We start from the raw sequence: 22306 nt of genomic DNA on the forward strand, positions 1-22306 counted from the left end.
AATGAGAGAGATGCTTACCTATAATTCTAAGAAAAAATCTAATAAGTCATTTAGCAACAACATCGTAATATAAGCCACACAAAGAAGAGTGAATGTGAGCTTTCTGCTAAAAGCTTAAAAAACACTTTTAGAGGAAATCTGGTAAAATATCTCCAACGTCTTAATGATCTACTTGCACATACACGCCGGTACCTCAAAGAGCATTTCTCTGGCTGTTAAAGGAGAATAAATCAGCGTTTCCCTCACAAGCGGCATCAATACTGACCAAATTGAGGAGAAGGTGTTGGAGGGCTGGACATTGTCTGATCAGGATTCAGTGCACATTGCTGAGTATTACCCTGTGTTTTGGAGTGTCACAGCTCTAAGGCTTTGTGTGACAACAGCAGTGAAACAGGGAAATGGAAAATCTCTAAGGAGATGGGGGGGGGGGAAAAGAGAGGGCTAATGCTAAATCGAACTTGGAAGAAACAGGGTTCCGACACATTTAACATTTCTAAATACCATATTTTTACAACTATATGGATTTTGAAGCCTATTGCTGTGACATTATGGGCACTTGAGTAAAAAACATTTATTTTGTCGATTTAATTATCTGCTTTCGACTTTACGAAAAATAAAAATTACAAAACCGTCATGCTAAATCTGGCTTTACAAATCAGCAGTGTAACATAAGTCTACTTCATTGTTTTTTGAGGGTATATCTACCAAACTTTGACCAATTTAGACAATACTGACAAATCTGGATTGGATTACCTTAGATCAAATAAAAGTTAATTAAAACTGTAATCTTCGACAGCCAGTGTCATATAACGTTTAGATGCGGATCTGCTTCACCACAAAATCAAATAATGAGGTCATCAGCAGGTCTCTGTAGAAGTTGGCCGCACATGATGAGGTAATTCAGAAATTTGATTCAGCTGTATTGAACCAGCAGGGTTGCATCTACATGTTGCATGACACCAACCTCCAAGGATGGGAGTTTAAGATACCCACTTAAAAATGTATCAGTATTATCTTTATTTCATCAAATCTCCCCAAAAAACAGGAATTTAAATGCTGCATCTAGATCAAGCCCAGCTCAACAAACGGGTCCAGTGTATAACCAAGAAATAAAAGTATCTCGGGGTTAAAAAATGCCATCATATTAAGGATGCCAGAGTCCTTTCAGAAACTTCACAAAAATGTATTTATATGTTCTATTTATATATACTCTATTTATATATACTCTAAATGTGGAATATAGAAAAAAAAAATCAAACTTCATATTTGCCAAGTTATGCAGTTATGACTAGCAGCATTAGTAGCATATCCTAAAAAATTAGGATATGCTACTAATTTTTTAAAAGCATACCATGAAATGAATCCGCAATTTTCTCTTAAATAAAACAGAGGCAACTTCTCTTTATTTTACTTTTGCTAACAGAACCTGTTAACTGAATAAATTAATTAACTGCGATTAACCGTTTGCTGTGAAAACGACCCCATCAGACCCGTAACATGAGTTTAGCTTGCTCATGAGAATTCGCTGTTAACATTCCATGAAACATGAGGTCGTCGCTGTGTGAGGTGTAAAGTGTTCCACTGTTGAAGGTGGTAAGGGGGAAATGTAGTCGCACCTACTAACAGATTATCAAGCTTGTAAGCTTAATAAACAGTGTCATGGTCAATATGAGTAAGTTGTCACACTCTCTTATTCAAGCCTGCAGTGACTCATTGAGGGAGGAAGGAGGGATGGCAAAGACAGATGCAGAAATGAACATGTCCTTTGCATATTATCAGGTATAATAAACACCCACTAATGCAGATTTCTGAGGATAGTAAAGATTCCTTTGCTGCTTAGAGCTTTTATTCCCAACTGAACTGCTTTACATTATGGATTAATTAACATAAAAGCACCAGAAACAAATTTTAAAAATCACTATAAGAATATATTTAAGAATCATTAAATGTTATAAGCACACACAAGATAAGAAAAGAACCATAACAATAGTTAAAAATTGAGATAAGAATAGTTAATAAACTATACCAAACATGCAGCATTGTCATGGGAATTTTTCAATACATGTCTGCTTTTATATTAGAAGACAATAATGCAATTGAAGGGTGGCGGATTAATGAAGCATTTGTGCCTCTCACCTTACAAGGTAGCTCTTGAGTCCACCACTGTATGTGATCACAAGAAGCTCTGCTGACCACTGAGCACTTGCTGCGTACTCCAAGAAGATCAGTCCTGCGACTGCACAGCTGAAATCTCCAGGAAAACTCACCACCTGGATCAGAAAACAGTAAGTCGGAGAGGTGGCGTAAAAATAAGTGGTGCAACTTCTACTCAATTTATTTTTTAAAAATAGAGGGAGTAAAAACAATTATCACTTTGCAACCCACCAAGTGTTTTTAACTAAACAGATGTGACATGCAAGGAATGAGCATAAAGTAGACAGTCTAAAGATGAAGAAAGTAATGATGAGACAGGCGAGCCAGGCAAACAGAAGATAAGTGGCAAAGTTAAAGAGACAGAAAGCCAGAGAAAGCCGGAGATTGAGGGGGAAGGAGAACAGACGTGCACATGATTTTTCTTTCCTGCACATGCACACTTTCTGTCAAATTGACTTTTTTATCATCTCCCCCCTCCCCAGAAAGAGCAGCAAGTCAGTGGTGTGTGCACTTAACAGTGACAAACAGGAGGAAGAGCGAAGCAGAGCTGAGGGGAGCTGATGTAAGTGTGCGAGCGCACTCACTGTCGGCACACAACAAAGCAGCAGTGCACTAAAGGAGCGAGGATCAGAGACTTTCAAAGGCAAGTGTGGCTGGGGAGAAGGACGAGAGTCTGCACTCGCCGTCTGCCAGCGCCATCAGAGCAGTGGAGGGAATGATGGACAGAAATGCAGGAATAATAATATATTGCACACAGAGGACATTAAATGAGGCTGGAATGGAAGATGGACTTGATGGGAGCATGGGGGAGAGACACTGACACAGACATGCACGGATGAGAGAAATGTGACAGCAGAGAACATGAGAAGACTCGGAGAGTAAGCTGTGAAAAATTTAAAGGTGGGAGCTGATGAAGATGGGATTAAAAGGAGGAATTGAACAGTAAGAGCAGAGACGGAGGAGAAGAGGAAGAAGGAGCAACAGACAATGAACTAAAAAGCCCCCATGACAGACTAAAGGAGTGCAGAGGGTGTCTGACAAGCAAACATGTACTTCAAAACGTGACAGGCAGCTCAAAGTGTTTCACAGAGCAGGAGTACAAGTCTCGCCTGACTTGTCTCAGGAGGATTATGGATGTCTGAATCCTCATAACCATCTTACTGTACTCTTACAAGTAGAGCTGTACTGTAGTTTAGGACAATTCTGATACACAATTTTTCAAAAGTGTTCACGTTCCAGATTCTGATTTGAGCCAGTTTCTCTGAAAGAACCATATCACTATGTTTTTTTTCATTATCTCTGATTGAATTTGCAAAAATAACTGTTGAGTAATAATATGCATTTCTAGGTCAATGCCGGTTTGTGTTCTTCTTTGAGGACGTAAGAACTTTTTCTATTCAATAACATATCACATGTACAGATATTAGACATTAATGAGGAATCAGTAAACATTTTAAAATTTTTGCATCAAACCATAATGTCAGGAAATGTCAGGTATAATTTAAATCCCACATTAAAACACCCTTCAGGTTTTCCTAACATATCTGGACATTTAGTATATTTTCTTAGCATCGCTTTCAAGTAATATAGATAAACTTTACACCAAGAAAGACTTCTGCAAAATGTGGTAAAGCATTATCTAAGACTCATCCACATTTTTGCCCACCTAAACCAACCTGGCTAAAATATCAGCTGAACACACGATCACAGCTTCTGAGCATTAAGAAATGAAACGTTTATACATAAAAAACTAATTCAAAGATCTCACAGCTGAAATTGAAAAGTGGTTGAAACCTTCTTCAGTCTGATGTTAAGGATTGGTATAAGGTTACAAGAACCATTTCACATAAATTATTTCATAAATTATTTTTAAAAATACACCGTATTAATGTAGTTTCTTGATCTAAAATAACAAAAATAAAAGCATATCAAAGTATGTTGCTTTTTGATGCTTTTGTAGGCTGAAAAATCAATGGAATTTTTTGTTTTCTTCACAGTAAAAAAAGGAAAAACACAACACAGGGAGCATAAAACTGATTGTCAGATGATGTCAAACAGCTTGGATAAGCATGATTACCGGAGGGATGACAAAAAGTTCGCTGCCAATGAGGTCGAAAAGGCGAACGGTGCCTGTGCTGTCCGCATATGCCAACAGAGTGCAGTCGTAGCTCCATGCCACCTTTCGCCACTGAGGGTTGGGATCCTTTGGCACTGTGGCAAAATGGTAAGAAATGAATAATTAATCCCAAAGTGATCAAAGTTCAAGAATTAAAAGCTTTCAAATTAAGTCCGATTAGACAGCATTCTAGATTATATCTTCTATTATGTATGGTGCTAATGATTATAGGCGGGTGATAAATGGATGATAAATCAATGCTTCTAAAATACCGAGACCAATTTATCTATAATAAACAGCACAAATAACAGCTCAGCGATTGTGTTTTAAAAGGGGAAACACTTTTATGCTTTCAAACTTAAAGCAAGGAGAGAGAAAGTGAACGAGCTTGGGGTAGGAAAAAAAGAAGTGGGAGGAGAACAGGCATCATAAATTCAGCTTTTACTGAAGTATAGGCTACTGTTTTAGGAATGTGCTGGCTCAGCAGAGTTGCGAGGGTAACCATATCGCAATGATGAAGCACATCCGTGCCTGCTGGCATGTGCTCAAGGCTCCGCTGTCATCCTTCCTTTTGACAGAGGAACCAGGTCGGGCTGGCAGGCCCCAGGCACAGGACCTGTTTTGAATGCTTAATTGGAGGGCGAGAGGGGAGGTGGGTTAAATAAAGTGAGACCTGCATAAACCAAGCTGGTCTTCTTTTATTGTGGCAACAGCGACGTGTCCAATCCGTGTCGTTCCGAAAAGGCAAGTTATGTTTGTCTGTGGTTGATATCTCATAACGAAGCTCCCGGCATCTATTGGACTGAAATTCTTGGCCGTGTAATGCTGCTGCAACCCCTGGTGGGCAATAGCGCTAACGAACGGGGGCGATGGATATTGTATGACTGGAATTTTAAATGAAGAACAAAAGAAAAGAAGTGGGAGGCGAGGCAGATAAAGAGAGGACAGGAGAAGCCGGGGACGAGACAATGAATGAGACAAAAAGATTAAAAACACAACGACTGGCTCACATTTTAGGGCCATCGGATGAGGAGCATATTCGGAGGCAGACAACTTATCAGACTACAGATAGCGAGATTGCAGGCAGGCTATAAAGCTCTGTCCTCCTCTTGTTCTTTTGCATCTTTATTTTTAAATCTCTTTTTTTATTACATCCCTCACAAACTTGCTATCTTATCTACCATTATGAACTGTGGACAGCAACACAGTGGGTTCCATTTCCATTTACATGTTTCTTTGAAGAAAATTTGATGCTACTGTGTCTTCAATTTGCCACCCCACCCCCCTCCCACTCCTCCAAGCGAAAGTGGAGGCAGCAGAATTACACCCAATGACCCAACAGAAGCCTTCTATCTGAAGCCTTGCAGATGCATTTATCAGAGCTCAACACTTATGAATTATGCACAGAGGTTTTGAGACAACTCTACTGTAACAGAGGCAGTAGATACATAGGTGTGGATGCAATGAGCGGACACGAGAACATATGCGCGCTCACACACACGTTCATGCTCATCCATTAAGAGAAAAAGCCATTAAAAGCAGGATCACAGTGAAATCCATTAGAACAAATCTCCGTGAAGTGAAATGAAGTATGAAAAAAATGGGAGAGAGATGAAATGGAGAGGAAAGGAAAAAGAAAAAAAAAAAAAAAGAGGGAGGGAGGGAAGGGTTTACATGCGCCCAGGGGCTACTGTTATCCACACTATGAACCATTAGGAACAACGGATCACAATGACGGCTAGCCAGAGCAGAACGGAAGACCGAGGGGAAGGGAGGGATGACAAAAATAAAGCTAAAGAAAATTATATAGAATAAGAAAAGAAGTGGAGGTGCTGCTGAACCCACACAGCAGGTTTCACTCTGCATCTTTTACCTCTACCTGCTTTGCATAGGTGCTGTGAAAGAGTATTTAATATAGGTTTTATGCAACACTTAAATGTTTCAGCTCCAACTAATTTTAATATGAGGCAAAGGCAACCTAAATAAATTATTTATTAAGGGGGGAAAAAAGCTGCACGGACGAATTGACTGATCAGCCAGAGCCAAGACCGGATGACTGCCTGACCAGTAGAATCAGGAGTTTACTTGAAAGGAGGCTCTAAGATCTACGGATCGGTTTCAGAATGACAGCACGAGATTCAAACCTTTATAACTCTTTCAGAAAGTTCCTATAATGCTTCTTTGTCATCTTTGATTGTGTGGGTATGACTTAGACATATGTAAACCCAGATAAAATTAATTAAACAGTTTATTTTTATTTTTGATTAGATTTATTGATAAGGGTCCATCTGAAAATATTGCACGAGTTTATGGGGTAGAAGTTCATAAGTTTTTTACTTCTTCCTACTCCTTTTCGAGCACGTTAAGATTACTGTGGTACAAAATAAATTTGTATTTTGCCTTCCTCATTCTTGTGCATGATTTTATACTACCATTGTATTCAAAGTAAGTAAAATAAATAACTTTGTTACAAGTTTATAAATGTATTCTGTTTGGACTTTTATATAATAGAGCCTAAGAGTTGCTGCCATAATGTTTCTCATCTTGGCACATATGTGGTTGTGTTTTTACACAGGTCCAAAAGCAAAGAAATAGAGAATTGTGTGAAATGTCTACTTGTAACATACACAAAACATATGAATCATTTATGAGGCTCTTCCAACAGATAATGCATATGGATTGGAAAGACAGACTGAAGAACTCTGTACATTAACCCAAGTACAGAGTTCATTACTTTTCACAGTGGTGTCACCATTTTACTTTTTGGAGTACTTAACGATCTATTGCCATATGAGGATGTGAGATCAATGGTTGATACACTGTCTTTCAGCGGCCCCGAGTGGCGAAATAATTATTAGCTGAATTATTCAGAAAATAAGGCCAGGTCGCATCCCATGTCCAACACTCCAAGCACTTGGCACGCTGGGATGAAGGGATTTTCAACCCTGCCAACTGCATAATGCAGCAGAAGATGAACATTATAAAGTTATTGCTGCAACATCTGAGTTGCATTTATGGTAATTTTATAGAAAGTAGAGTTATTCTATATACTGGGGATCTTTAGGTTCCAAAAATTCATGCCTAGAGCCACCAACATATTAAATCAATGCCCATTTAGGAATCAGGGGCCAAGACACTGAAGGTCATGCAGAGTGCTGTGAGCATGGAGATGACAGAAAAAGGAGAGAGGGGAAAAGGTGGATTGTATTGTAATGCAGTCAAGTATGTTATCCTAGTATGTTGCTGCATCTTTTTACGTGTCCAAATGTGTCAGCATTTTGTTTCACATGCAAGGCTGGGATGCAATAGTGTGACATGAGCAATTACTTTATTCTGTACAGATTTGTATTTCACAAGAAAAACAAAGGAAAAATCCATTCACTAACAAAACCCAGGTGATGGGACTGCTTAGACACTCAAAAACAATTTGCCTTCATAACAATAGATATGCTAAATCATTTACAGTTATGGAAGAAATCAAGTTGGGTGCACTCAAACTTGTTTTGTCCACCAGGGAATAAAAGATACTTCAATGCTCTAAGTATCTGCTGCAGAAACTCTGACTGTAATCCTTGCACTTTAAAAGAGAAAATATGACCCAGTTTTGAATAATATTCAAATCCAGCAGCATTCCAGACAAGTAGCGCTGGGCGATGTTTATATCTATAAAACATTAGATGCAATGAATCAGAAAAGTTTTAGATCTCCCTGCTACTCTATTCGTATTAATCTCACTATGTTGTTAATGGATAGTGATTTAAATAGTAGAAGTGATTGTCTTGGCTGTCGTTCATCAGTCTAGTCCAGTCGCTCACTTTATTTTGATAGTTATTTTTAAAGCAGACTCAAATCAGACAAAAATGGACAAATAGGTACTTCTTAACTCCCAATATCAATATTCACACACTATGTTGGCTCAGTGTTAGGAAAGCTTTCGAAATGGCTTTGATCAACATTTCTCTTTGGGATGTTTTTTTTTTTTTTAATACAGCAATTATTAAGAAGAAATTCGACATAAAACAATTTATGATGTGGGTAGTTTAACAAAGAATCTACATTTTTGTCATTTGCTTTCTGAGTAAAAATAAATTGATTATTTTTTTCATCAGAACTAATAGCAAATCATTAGCACTGAATTATTGTTTTAATTATGAATCTGAAACTTAGTAATATATTCTGAATATCTCCAGTATTTTTTTCTTTATTTTGTACTAAGATCCTAAGCTGAAAAAGTGAGGGTGATTTACTGCTATTAGGCAGTAGTGCTGTAATTCATGCAAGTAATATGTATTCAAGAGCTTGCTGAGGTCAACAAAAGGCTAATAACTTAAATGCTCCTAATCTGATTGGATCTGGGTCACTGCTGCTTGCTGATATGCAATTCCTTGGTGTCATTTCTGTGGCAATTTATTCACAAGCACTGAATTTAAAGCTACAGCAACACAAAGTAGAAACATATGAACCGTACCAACCTCAGTTCTTTGCAAACCAAACAATTGGTTTACTGTGTTATGAGGATTTAGCGTTCAATTAAACTAAAACCACAAAACGAGCAGAACTTACCCTGGCATTTTCCAATGACAGAGCCAAAGTCATCTCTCGCAGATCTGAGGAGAAAATGCATACATAAGCAAAAACGGTGAAGAAGGTGAGTTTACTCTGAATAACGCGGGCATGCAAAGACTTTACCAGGGTCGGGAAGCCAATGACCCCAAATTAGCCCAGTGGATTACAGATGTGAAACAAAAAAAAAACAGATTGCTGATCCACAACATCAGGTTCATTGTTTATTTTACAAATATGGCAAATATGTTACTTAAAAATAAAGACACTACTGCAACTCTGTTAGCCAAACTGTGATTGTTTTCATTTATATATCCTGCACAGGTTACTTACAGATCTCATTATCAGGTGAAGCTCCTTTAGTATGGGGAAAAGAATGAACCACCTCTGACATACAGGAAAAGTTTAAAATATATGCAGATTTTGCAAGTGCGACTTTTCAAACTGTTTTGTTTTTTTTCAGGCAAACCAGCTTAGTTTAATCATTACATTACAACCATACGGCATGGTTTTGATATTCCTAGTATATCAAAGTACTAGTGTACAATTAAAAACTGGATATACCTGGAAATAACCACCACAACTATTCTCTGGAGTATATCCACTTATCGCTTCTTCTACCATTTAGACGTACCAGTTTGAGGAAGCGTTGCTTAATTGTTTGAAAAGAACTGAGCAGCAGCAGTTAAAGGTGTGCTAAATTAACTCGAATGCTCTCCACCGAGTCCTTACGTCGCTACTGACTGTACATGCTTTAATAAAACGGTTCTTCTTTCTCAGGTGCAAGTTGAACCTGCAAGTCTTTCTAACAAAAATGTGATAAATCACCTCATTAATTAAAAAGGCTCCATCGCTCTCACACAGGGCTTTAAAAGAGGAGATAGAGTTTTGTAATTACCTAATTTCCACACACTGATCTTGAACAACCGCCAATAGTTTGCCATTACTGTGGAGTAAAACAGAAGAGCGGTCAGGAATGAATGAGCAAAAGAAATGAGAGAGAGCAGAAGGACAGGGGAGTTAATGGAAAGGGGTAAACACTTGTCATTTTATTGTTACACATGAAAGTACAAGAGGAAAATGAAAAAAAAAACAGACAGGTTTTGTGTATTTTTCTGGAAAGAACAATGTGAAGATGGGAATAAAAAGCCAGGTTGAGTGACTTAAAATGAATTAACATCCTGACCAGGTCATATCCAGAAACATTGGTTTGTGGTTTGGTTGAGTTAACAATTACCATTTGAAAGCAGGTCTTTTTATTGTCATTTGTGATGAAGACAAATTATGAGCTGAGCACAGATGAGTTACATATTGATGACCAGAGAAAAAAAAAGAAAGCATAAGAGACAGTGACTGTATGTTGCTGTTGTACCTTGAAAGAACCAGCTGCCAGTTGATTTGCTTGTTTGCCAGCCGAACGAGACCAAGAGGCAGAGATGAGCTGGAGGGGCTGAGAAAGGAAAACAAAAATCAATAAACTGATTATTTAAAAAAGTTCTTATTTTATTTCAATGTCATACATGAATTTTTAATACCTGCCCCTCCTCTCACCAAAAAAGGTTTAAACACAAAAACAATTAGTCTTTATTAGTTTGTCTTTGTTCGTTTATTAGAAATTCTCATTGCGGAAACATTTCATGCTTTCACTTCATTTTATTATATTTATTTAATGGGCTGGTTCTCTTTAGTTTTCACACAATAATTATTTTATGGAGACTAGAAATATTTCCCGACAGCCAACGCCATCTTCTTTCATGCCATCTTCTTTGAACTGCACATCTCCAGTCAGCTGGCAACAGGTGGGGGATGGGCAGTGCTCCGTTATTGTAAGCTTCATTCTAGTCACTCTAGCACCTTCTCTGGTGTCTAATTAGAAGGACATTAACAAGTAAAAACAGCATCCCCAGCTTAAACCACAAGTTTACATATAACAAATTAAACATACCTTCTTTCTTCACTTTCTGAAGTTAAATTATGCCAACACTGTTCTGGTTTATTCAATTAGAACTACCAAAACTATTTCTATTTGTTAAATATTAAAAAATGACTATAAATTCTCAGTTTACCTTGATACTAATAATCAGCATGTGCTTTGTCCAAATTTGTAAAAAATAAAATAAAATAAAAAAATAACAATAATAAATAATAATTAAATTACCAAAATCCAACCAAATTTATTTTAACTATTCAACCTAGTTACCAACAAAATTTGCTATTTTTGAAAAGAAAATATTTTCCTTTCTCCAAGTGACTGAATTTGATTGGCTTAAGCCACTCATATGTTTTAATGCTCTTTGAAGTAAATCATTAAATTGGTTTATTTCAAAGTGGTAGCCATAGCTCAAGATATGGCGACTTGGCCATAATTTGGCCAATAATTTGCTGGCAGCACGCATGCTGCCAGCAAATTATTACAATCCCACAATCCAAATTCGCTCCTCCTGGTTGAATTTTTCTTTCAACGAATGAAGGTTATTAACTCAGCTGTCAAAGATGCTAATTTACGTAGTGGATGTAGCAATATCAGCACTCATAAAGGCAAACGACTGTAAAAGCTTAACTGAACTGAGTGTAGAAGTAATTATTTTTTTCCTGCTCAGTAGCAAAAGGAAATGTCATATAAAAAGTACTGAATACAATTCATTAAAAACGTGAAAATTAAATCTAAAATTAAATACTTTAGCATTATCACTCTGGCAACAATCCAATTATAATTTTTTTATATATATATATATATATATATATATATACAACTGCTTTTTATTTCTGGGTCTCACATTTCATGACAGCCTTTGAGTCTGCTGATCATGTCTCACCTTGTGCACAGAAAAAAAGTAAGGTAGAAAGTTTATACATTATAAAAACACTGGACCTTTCACATAAAATAAAAAAAAGACTTATGTAGCTTGAAGAGTTGTTAAATATTTAATGCGGTTATTGATGGTGTTAGCTAGCCCCCTGCTGGGAGGATAAGAAGGCCTCGAGGCTAAAGCATTACAAAGCTCACTGCTTTACAGACTGACGGCTGCTTTAATGTATTCCAGCAGGCAGTGTGCAGGACCAAAGGAGTGGCTTTGGTGAGCATTTCCTGATTTCCACTGATAATAATGGCGGAAGTACAAATACGAACGTCTCAAATAGACTGAATATTTATATTTAATAAAATATACATATACAATATACAGTACTTAAGCCTCCAAAGAGCTAGCTCAAAGTTTTATGTATACTGACTGCTTTTAGTCTGAAAGGATGCATTACAAGACAAAAACGTATCCAGATATTAAATATTTATTCTTCTAAAATGCTACATTTCTAATGTTGCCACAGTAGATTAAAGGATTTCTCAAACATGTATGAAAAAAAATCAGAGCAAAACTCACAAAAGTCAATTTTACATAATAATGCCCCTTTAATGAGATGGATACCCACAATTACCTATTCAAGCTTTTTCCAATTTCATTTATTTTTTTCATTTTTATGGTGTTTATTGACAAAAGCTTATGTTTTGTCAACATAAGCTTTTGTCGAAAATAAATATATTAATAAATATATGAATTCAATAATAAAAAGACAGTTTTTACTGGAGGACCAGCAAATATGCAGTTAAAATAACGACAGTGTTTCATTGTTTCAATGACAAACTTACCTATACCACAAATAGTGAAGGAGCAATCGGAACGGTCCTGAGGAAGATTTATGAAAATTAGTGAGCCAAAATTGACATTTCAGTAAATACACCCAGTCCTAGTAAACTAATTAGTTTGTCATATTTTTAGTTCAACTTCAAAAAGCCCTGCAGAAACCTAATTTAGGAGTTTTTTTTATTTCTATTGGCATTATATGCAATGTCTGCATTGTATGCAATATTCAGATTGTACGTATATTGGTATAAAACCAGCATTTGATATCATACTTCAGTATATTAAGCTTTTTCCAATTTTATTTTGTTAGTTTTATAGATTTCTGTTAAAGCTTTGAATACATATATTAATTCAACAATAAAAAGCCATTTGGTAGATGAATGTCTTTTATAACAAAACATACATAAATGTAAGCCTGAAGTATATATTTTCGGTATTATACTTCAGTATAATACCAAATACTGATGTATTTTGTACCATGGGATTGATTGTATTCTACGTTGATTTCAGAATAGCTCTTTTTAAAGTTAATCTCAATATTATAAAATAAACTACAATAAAAGCATTTAAATTTAAATAAACTACAATAAATGCATTTAAATGATTGTGATACTGAAGTCCATACAAATCAAGTCTGTAAAGCACACATGGGTTGAAGATTTGAAAAAAAAAGAAAAAAAAAGAAGAGCAACGTTATATAAGTATATAGCAGCCGGAAAGTTCTCACATTAAACATTATGCATTTTACTCTAGCACATGAAAAAGCTTTCCTCAAGACAAAGGATTTCAAACTACAGTTCAATGCCCTGCAATGTTCAGATGTATCAAACCTGATGCACATTTCCAGTTGGTGGATGTACTATTCATTATCTGGATCTATGTTTTTGATTAATCCAAAGCATAAGAACAATATTACTTTTTAAAAATATTTGTTGTTTTTTTGTTTTTTGCAACCAATGTCATTATTTCAACATTCAAGAAAGATGTTCTAATATTGTGCAACCCTATGTCTTTTATTGGACTTTGACATGATTCCTTGAGAATGCATAAGTTGTTGTTGTGCTTCAGGTAGAAAACCTAAGTCATCTATTGAAAACTGGAGTGTTTGTCCACAGGGAGGTGGAAATATACAAACAAACAATACACAAACAACTTTTAACAGGTTCACAGCTTTAATAGAAAGCCGTGGACCTTATTTTTGGCGACGTTAAACAAACTTAAACAACATAAAGCAGAACTCACCTGTTACAGCTTTTGCAATTACAGACGTGCTGTACTCCTTGATGCCCCGTAACTGTAAATGATAGGAGAAATAAACAGTTATTTATCTTTGTGGGACTAAAGCTACACAGGACAATTGCTGTTATAAAGATGTAAATAAAAACAAAAGTAGGCACATAGCATATAAGAATTTTCATTATGAGTTTAATGTTAAAATGTGTACATATTTTATTATTTAACTGAATTGAATATGTACAGATTCTTTTGAACTTTGCTAACAGTGAGTTTAAAAGTCTGTAAGAAAAGTGCCATTTCTGTACATATATAATAATTTTACTACACTCATTGAGCAGGAATTATACACATATAAACTTAATTAACATTAAAATGGCATAACTGGAGTAGAACTTGTCCAGTGTTTCTACTACGTGGCTTTGAGCTGCTGGCAGGGTCCAGATCACTTTCTCGTGCTTTATTAAGAATTATTCTTTAAAAAAGACCATGGCAAACCTAACAACACTAACTAAATGTCTGAGGTGACAAACCTGTGTGTCAGTCTCCGGTGGCCATTCCGTAATGACTAACAAATCGTATAAAATGTTTTCCTCTTCGCCTTCCATTAAGCTGTCTTCAGCCATGATTGCCACAGCTGTCAGAAATGTCTCCTACGGCAAGCACAGTGAGACAAAATATAGCGAGACCACACAATTTTACAGTATTGGTCCTCCCTAAAAATGTTCTGTGTTTTTGTGCCTGCATTCACCTTGCACAGTATAATTTTATATTTATATAAGAACACACAGTTTTTGCTTACGCAGTTTTTAAACCATACTGCTGTTAATGCGGAACTATTGTGATTCTTCTGTTTTGACGTTCTCTTAAACTAGTTGCACCGAGCCGTTCATATGAACACGTAACATCCGGTCGAGTAGCACTCGTTGCAGCAAAAATGGCAGCCTTTTCTGGTGAGTTTTTCTTGTTAATTTAATTAACCTCTACTTGTTCAGTAGCTATTTTAGCAGCTAGTGATTATTAAGAACCAGACCTTCGCTCTCAAACATTAAGTGTGTGTTTTACAAACGCAGAAATGGGTGTTATGCCTGAAATCGCGCAGGCTGTGGAGGAGATGGATTGGCTGTGAGTTACATTACACTGTTTGCCAAATCATCCATAGCAGTAATTCCTTGTTCTTTTGTTCCTCCCTCATTTTATCTCCAAAGCTTATGCTTACTCTTTCATTGTCTTAATTATAGACTGCCAACAGATATCCAAGCAGAGTCCATTCCCTTGATTCTTGGTGGAGGAGATGTTCTCATGGTAAGCTTCCTCCTGTGTACAGTGGCTTGAAAAGTATTTACACCGCTCGAATTGTTGCTCTACTACTGGAATAATATGTGATAGTTAATATGTTTTTGGTTTGATTTAGGCGAACTTTGACTGAGCCACTCCAAGACTATGATTAAACCACAACATAATAACTAGAACTGGTTGTAATTTTTTGAGGGTTGTAATGCTACAATTTGAGCCTTAAGGAGGTTTTTTTTGTGTACGCCTGTCTCTATAAAACTTAAGCTTGCATGTTAAAAATGAATGAAAATCTAGTTTGGCATGAATATTTTTGGAAGGCACTGTAAATGTATCACTTTCAAAAAGCCGGCACAAGTACAAGTTACAGACTCTGAAATTTCTTATTCATTCTTATTACAGGCAGCAGAAACTGGTAGTGGGAAGACAGGAGTAAGTAGAGCCACGCTTCATTTGAAATCCAATTTTAAACATTTGCTCTTCAGCAAACATATACATCAGGTTGAGCTTTGTAGAACAAGTTCAGTGTGCTATAAGTCTTTCTTCCCCTTTGATCACCAGGCCTTTAGTATCCCTGTCATCCAGATTGTCTACGAAACCCTGAAGGATCAGCAGGAGGGCAAGAAGGGCAGAGCTGCTGTCAAAACTGGTGGAACAAGTGAGATTTATTTATTTATCAGATAAAATTATTCAATCCAAAGCTTAACTAAAGTTATTTTGCATTTGTTTTTCCTGCTCTTTGCTTCATCCTAGTTTTCAACACCTGGCAGATGAATCCATATGATCGTAGCCCAGCCTTTGGTAAGAGAAGTTTAAGAGAACTCGTCTGCATTTGAAAGACAGCCCAACTGATTTTAAGACAAACACTTTAAACAGCTGCAGTTTTGTAATTTGCAACAAGTCTCTCTTTACTGGTCTGCTTAGCAATCGGCCCCGACGGACTCTGCTGCCAGAGCAGGGAGTTCAAAGAGTGGCACGGCTGCCGCTCCACCAAAGGTGTCACAAAAGGTCAGTGAGCATGATTTTTAATTATCTACCAAACTACTGTGAATAAGAGAAACCTACATTCAAAGTACTCATTCGATTGGATTATATGTAGGGAAGTACTGCTATGAGGTAACCTGCCATGACCAGGGTCTCTGCCGAGTGGGTTGGTCTACCAGTCAAGCTGCTCTGGATTTGGGTATGCGTTGAAAAATCTCCAGCCTACAAGAAAACTAAAAAAAAAAATCTTGTAACCGAATTGTAAATTGTTGTGTTTCTCAGGGACTGACAAGTACGGCTTTGGTTTTGGTGGGACCGGAAAGAAATCCAACAACAAGCAATTTGACAGCTACGGGGAGGTGGAAATGACTCCTCTGTTGTTATGAAACATAATCAGTTTGTGAATATTTTTTTGGTTTGTTTGTTTGTTTTACATGCCATCTCCTTTCCCTCTTTGCAGGAGTTTACCATGCATGACACTATCGGGTGCTACCTGGATTTGGACAAAGGCCAGATCTCCTTCTCTAAAAATGGTGCATCATTTTTGGATCATAAAAGATGTAGGCAACATGTTGAGCTGTTGATGGTTAGTAACATTTTGCTGGTTCTTTTTCCTAGGAAACGACCTGGGTTCGGCTTTTGACATCCCTCAAAATTTAAGCAGCCAGGGCTTTTTTGCTTCATGCGTCCTGAAGGTATCTCCAGGCTCAGTAGATAGAAATACTTAATAGTAGAAATCAAAAACTAAGTGCCGTGTATCCGTGGTGCCATACAAGCCTACATGTTTCTGTCTTGCTAGAATGCTGAGCTGAAGTTCAACTTTGGAGGAGAAGACTTCAAACATCCCCCTAAAAGTGGGTTTGTCGCTCTGGATCAGGCACCGGAGAGTCACACCATTAAATCTTCCCAAACAGGTAAAGGAACAGAATTCCAAGTTTAATTTTGAAATGGAAATCATATTCATTCCCTTTTATAATAAAGGATTTTTTTACATATATATTTCTGACATTACAACAATATTCAAAAGCTCCACTGTTTATTCATTTTTTATCTTTTTTTTTTTATTTATAGGCAGTGCCAAAGTGACTCAAGTGAAGGCTTCATCAAACGCAGCCAAAGCCCTGATCATTGAGCCATCCAAAGAACTGGCAGAACAAACCTTCAACAATGTCAAGCAGTTTAAGAAAAATGTGGAAAATCCCAAACTAAGGTCGGATAAACAATGGTGGAAACGTATTGCCTGTATTTGTAATTACAAATTACTGCCAGCAGATGGAGTCAGAGTGTTAGTGTTAATCTTCTCCAATCAGCATTTGCCAAGTTTCCTCATCTGTGATTACAGGGAGCTTCTTGTGATCGGGGGTGTTGCAGCTAAAGAGCAGCTAGCAATTCTGGAACAGGGGGTATGTAATATCTATAGGCTTAATTGGTTTAAATGTGAAACGCACAAACTAAAATACGCAAGTTTTCATTCTATTCTTGTTTCTTGTTCTGTTTTTTTTTTTGTAACTTTCTGTGTGTTTGATTCTGTTATCAGGTAGACATAGTGGTGGGAACACCTGGAAGACTGGATGACCTTGTTTCCACCGGAAAACTTAGTCTGTCCCAAGTCCGTTTCCTGGTTCTGGATGAGTGTGTATGTGCGACACATCTGCAAAATTTCAATCCACTTTAAAACCATCAAGTTCTCACTTCTTCTGAAAGACATTTTCAATTTCTTTTGGTTTATTTTCTCTATTTTTTTTTTATTATAATGACATGGTTCATTACATTTTAACATGTATTGAGGTTCACTTTGTCTTCAGGATGGTCTCCTAACAGCCGGATACACAGACTTCATCAACAGGATCCATAAACAAATCCCTCAGGTCACCTCTGATGGCAAGAGACTGCAGGTATCATTAAAGATGATGATAAGGACTCTAATCATAATGCAATCCATGTAGAGATGCATGACGTTAGGAAATTATGCAATTTGTGATGTGATTGTTGAATATTTCCGTGATGATATTAGCTGGGATAAGCCCACATTTTTCTCACTTATCTTTAGCTCTAAGAGTCGGTGAAGAAAATACTGAAATTACAAGACTTGCAGGGTACTTAGAGATTGCTTCAATATTTTTAGTTTAGGTGTTTTCCATCAGATTTAAAGCAAGTTTGAACTCTTCTGGGAAAAAAAAAAAAAGGTTTCTGCTGAATCTTAAAAACCAGTGCCACTTACTCTTCCCAGGTCATCGTGTGCTCCGCCACACTGCATTCCTTCGACGTGAAGAAGCTCTCCGAACGCATCATGCATTTTCCCACCTGGGTGGACCTAAAAGGCGAGGACTCTGTCCCGGAAACCGTCCACCACGTGGTGGTGCCGGTCAACCCAAAGGCCGACCGGCAGTGGGAGCGCCTCGGCAAGAACCACATCCGGGTGAGACACAAAAGAGATTACATATTACAGTGTTAAAGGCTGATGAGGAAAGCTTATGTTTTTATTCCGATCTGCTTTCCTTTGGTTAGACCGATGAAGTTCATGCCAAAGATAACACCCGACCAGGAGCCAATACGCCAGGTAAAGTCTATGCCAGTTTTTACCGTATTCTTAATTGGAAAACATGCTTTTTTTTTTCCTTCCAGTGAGCATTACAGATATTTCTGTTTACCTTCTTGGTTAGAAATGTGGTCAGAAGCTATCAAGAAGCTGAAGGGCGAGTACACGGTCAGGGCCATCAAAGAGCACAAAATGGACCAGGCCATAATCTTCTGTCGCACCAAGATCGACTGTGACAACATGGAGCAATACTTCATTCAGCAAGGAGGAGGTGGGCAGAGGTTTTAAAATTCAGCGCCAATTTGTAAATATCATTATTGAATCATACATTTGGAATGCCTTTTTCTCCAGGTCCAGACAGCAAAGGTCACCAGTTCTCCTGCGTTTGCCTTCATGGTGATCGAAAGCCGAACGAGAGGAAGAATAACTTGGATCGCTTCAAGGTGAGAACCAAAGACGAACACGACTTTCTGATGCAGTCTAGGCAGTCGGTAGACATTTTAAGGTCCTCTCATGTTCATAGAGAAAAGATGTGAAGCTGCTGATCTGCACAGACGTGGCCGCCAGAGGAATCGACGTCAGCGGCGTTCCTTACGGTACCCAATTTGTCGTTGCGTTCGCTTTGTTCATTTCGGTACTTCTGCCTACCTGTTCTCACGACGTCCTGTTTCTCCCTTCACAATTCAACAACAGTGATTAATGTCACCCTGCCTGACGAGAAGCAGAACTATGTCCATCGTATCGGCAGAGTTGGTAGAGCAGAGAGGTAAGCGCAGGACAGAGGAGACTTCTGAAGACGATTGTTTCTTGAACTATATTAAGGGTTTCAGGGTAAAGGAGGCTGAATACATATGAACATCCAATTGCTTCATGTGTTAAAATGATTCCACTTTATTTTGTACTCTACTTTTTGTTGGTTTGATGCAAAATATTCCAGTAAAATACATATTTGATTCAGAGGATATATAATATTTTCTTTAACTTGCAGAATGGGACTCGCCATCTCCCTAGTTGCTATGGAAAAAGAAAAGGTAATCTAGGCGGTAAGAATCCCAATGTTCAGTTTGAGCTCCTCTGTTTTAATGCACGCGGCTGCATCTTTCATCCCCGTAGGTGTGGTACCATGTTTGTCAGAACCGAGGGAGAGGCTGCTACAACACCCGACTGAAGGAGGACGGAGGGTGCACCATATGGTACAACGAGAAGGAGGTGAGTAAAACAAATCAGTCCGACGCAACAAAGTCAAAGTGGTGTATGAAAAGGTTCGCCTTGTTCGTTGAAGGAGTTTTTAAGGTGACGTTTAGAATCATGCGTTTGTCATTCTGGCAGGTGCTTCTAGCACGGGTCTCATTTGCTCTGTATCTCTCTCCTCTTTCCTGTTATCCCAGCTTCTTTCTGAAATCGAGGAGCATCTGAAGTGCACCATTACTCAGTGTGACACAGATATTAAAGTGCCTGTAGATGAGTTTGACGGAAAAGTGAGTTATGGACAGCGCAGAGCTCTTGGAGGTATTTGTCACCATTTGCATCTTTATAGAAGTGATAAATATGTACCGGCTCTGCAGTTTCTCACCAACAAGCCTGTTATCCTTCCCCAGGCGGAAACTATAAGGGTCACGTGGACGTTCTGGCCCCGACAGTCCAGGAGTTGGCCGTCCTTGAGAGAGAAGCTCAAACATCTTTTCTTCATTTAGGATACATGCCAAACCAGCTGTTCAGGGCCTTCTAAACAAATAGCATGAAAGCACTTCAGGCTTCTACCATTAATTGAAACACTCGCTTACTGAAACGGCAGAATATGAAGATTTGTGCTGCCTAATGAGCTACAGTTTTTTTTAAAAAAAGGGTGAATTTTTTTTTTAAATTATTTTACAATTCAAAAGTTTGGTTCTTGAGTCTAGTTTGAAGGATTTTGTTTTAAAATATGCTAAAGTTTGTGGTTCAAGTGAAAGAATGGCTGAAAGAGATTACTGTTGGTCAGGAATACGAAAGTTAATCCTGATCACTGTGATTTTCTTTTTTTTTTCTGAAATAAATTGTTGTAGGCTGTTGAGTCTGGTTTCTCTGTCCAGTTATGTTAAATGAAATTGTTTAAATAGAGTTGAATGGAGCTATTTAAGTTTATCATTAAATCATCAATAAACTTTGATTAACAACACTATTTATTCAATTAATATTGTTTTTTTAAAACACCACAGATATACTAATTTCACTTTTGTTGCAGGTTTTAGCACGTCTCCACACAATCTAGTACCATTGAATATGGTAATATTCTTTGAGAGGCTAACCTTTTTATGTATGAAACATTATGGTTCATTGGTTTTATGTATAATTACAGTTTTCTAAGAACCTGAATTTTAGGTTCAAAATTCAAAGAAAAATCATGCTGCATCCCTATCTGTGTAATGTCAGTGATTAAGTTTTTTGTTTTTTTTATGCACCCTTAAAACAGTCATGTTTTTCTATAATTGTAGTCAGGATATGCTCAGTAGAGTTGTCCATGTCAGTGTTGAAAGTTTGTCCACTATTCCGGATAATAGCATTTAGAGCAGTTAAAAATTAACTGTCAATATTGTTTGAGAATCTAATTACAGATTAAAAATCACATGATCTGTAATCGCATGATTTTATTTTATTTTTTCCAGAACATATATTAATTTTTAGACCTGAAAGCAAATTATGTATTTATAAAAGAGACTCCTGAATTGTAAAATGCATTAACAGTATTATTTTTGTTTCATTTATTTATTCATTCTTTTAAGCTTTGTAACCTTTCTGCCAGCTCAGAAAGGTTACAAAGCAAATAAGCTACAATACCAAGCTTGGGCTGTAAGTGGCGCTCTTGGCCGACAGAAATTTTAGATTTCTTCTTTTATGAGGGCTTTACAGTTAACCTCATAATTGCATTTAATTACAGGTTTCTGTTCACGTAAGAGGAATTTAAGCACTCATTACCAATAGAGCTGAATGGATCTATTTTTTATCCTATTTTTTGAGTTCTCAAAAAATCAGGATAAGTCCAGCTTGTCTTAAATTATACATTTTAAAACTGCACCAAAACGCTGCACCTGACGTAAAACTATTGATCGTATATGTTCTGAGTTAAACGTCATGGCTGTTTTCATTGTGGTCAAATTTTTGCACTTTGAAAGTTGCCACATTTTTACTTGCCTTAAAACATTAATCAAGTTTTAAGGCAAACATACTTAATTTATGAGAATTGCATATGGAGAAGTGAGAATTTGATCAAAGTGAGCCTCTCCACTCCAAGTTTTCTTTTCCTACGGTGGATTTTTCACTGCTTTGCATCCTTCCTACATCAAGGAGCTGGTTTTTTTCATGACTGCAAAGGTAAACTAGATAATTGTAAACCATAATGTGTGACATAAAAGACTGACAGACCCTGTTTAGGGAAAGATGGCCGTAAAATCCAAGTATGTTGCCTAAAACGAGCATGTGTGACGTAGTCAACAATGCAGAGTTGAGATAGTACATTGCTATTTAAAATTTAATAATTGCACACTTTGACCTTACAAACGAATAGCATTTTTTTTATATTCAAAATATATTAAACAAGTAAACATTTATTAACATTAATAGTTATGTTAGTAACATTAATAATGTTAATAAACATAATTATAAAATATTAATAAAAATGTTTAAAGTGTGTTAGAGTAGTTCTTCAATTTTTTTTTTTTTTTTTTTGTAGACTTGTGTGAACTCAATTATTTTTAGTTGACGCTTTGAATGTCTTGATAATTACTCCCTCTGGTTTGGGAAGCT

The 22306-nt window shown here is 37.0% G+C and overlaps 2 protein-coding genes across 2 annotated transcripts in view; one reads left to right on the top strand and one right to left on the bottom strand.

The window, feature by feature from the left end:
• nbas (NBAS subunit of NRZ tethering complex) overlaps positions 1–14414 on the bottom strand; it is a 163972-nt gene extending 149558 nt beyond the window's left edge. The window contains exons 1-8 of the mRNA XM_008398001.2: positions 14241–14414; positions 13717–13768; positions 12480–12516; positions 10206–10283; positions 9732–9779; positions 8834–8877; positions 4232–4365; positions 2137–2270 (exon numbers count right to left, since the gene is read on the bottom strand). Of these exons, the coding sequence (XP_008396223.2) occupies positions 2137–2270; positions 4232–4365; positions 8834–8877; positions 9732–9779; positions 10206–10283; positions 12480–12516; positions 13717–13768; positions 14241–14333 (620 nt within the window). The 5' untranslated portion in view covers positions 14334–14414. The remainder of the gene's footprint in view (positions 1–2136; positions 2271–4231; positions 4366–8833; positions 8878–9731; positions 9780–10205; positions 10284–12479; positions 12517–13716; positions 13769–14240) is intronic.
• A 127-nt stretch (positions 14415–14541) lies between these two features.
• ddx1 (DEAD (Asp-Glu-Ala-Asp) box helicase 1) lies at positions 14542–20576 on the top strand. The gene is made up of 26 exons (XM_008398002.3): positions 14542–14660; positions 14781–14832; positions 14949–15012; positions 15403–15432; positions 15562–15658; positions 15754–15801; positions 15925–16008; positions 16100–16183; positions 16267–16343; positions 16445–16517; positions 16603–16679; positions 16784–16898; positions 17056–17194; positions 17327–17387; positions 17522–17620; positions 17790–17879; positions 18215–18403; positions 18493–18544; positions 18648–18794; positions 18875–18966; positions 19047–19119; positions 19217–19289; positions 19512–19554; positions 19637–19732; positions 19912–20032; positions 20122–20576. The coding sequence occupies exons 1-26, from the start codon at positions 14645–14647 to the stop codon at positions 20250–20252; spliced, it is 2223 nt and encodes a 740-aa protein (XP_008396224.1). The 5' UTR covers positions 14542–14644; the 3' UTR covers positions 20253–20576.
• Positions 20577–22306: the final 1730 nt, after the last annotated feature.

This window comes from Poecilia reticulata, chromosome 21 (genome assembly GCF_904066995.2).
Source record: "Poecilia reticulata chromosome 21, P_reticulata-male-v2, whole genome shotgun sequence".
In the NCBI taxonomy this organism is placed as follows: domain Eukaryota; kingdom Metazoa; phylum Chordata; class Actinopteri; order Cyprinodontiformes; family Poeciliidae; genus Poecilia; species Poecilia reticulata.

Excerpts from the sequence above, each read along its gene's own strand:
- ddx1 (XM_008398002.3), top strand. Across the intron at positions 19,120-19,216 it reads CGTCAGCGGCGTTCCTTACG|TGATTAATGTCACCCTGCCT; the intron begins GTACCCAATTTG and ends ATTCAACAACAG. Across the intron at positions 19,733-19,911 it reads TATGGTACAACGAGAAGGAG|CTTCTTTCTGAAATCGAGGA; the intron begins GTGAGTAAAACA and ends CTGTTATCCCAG.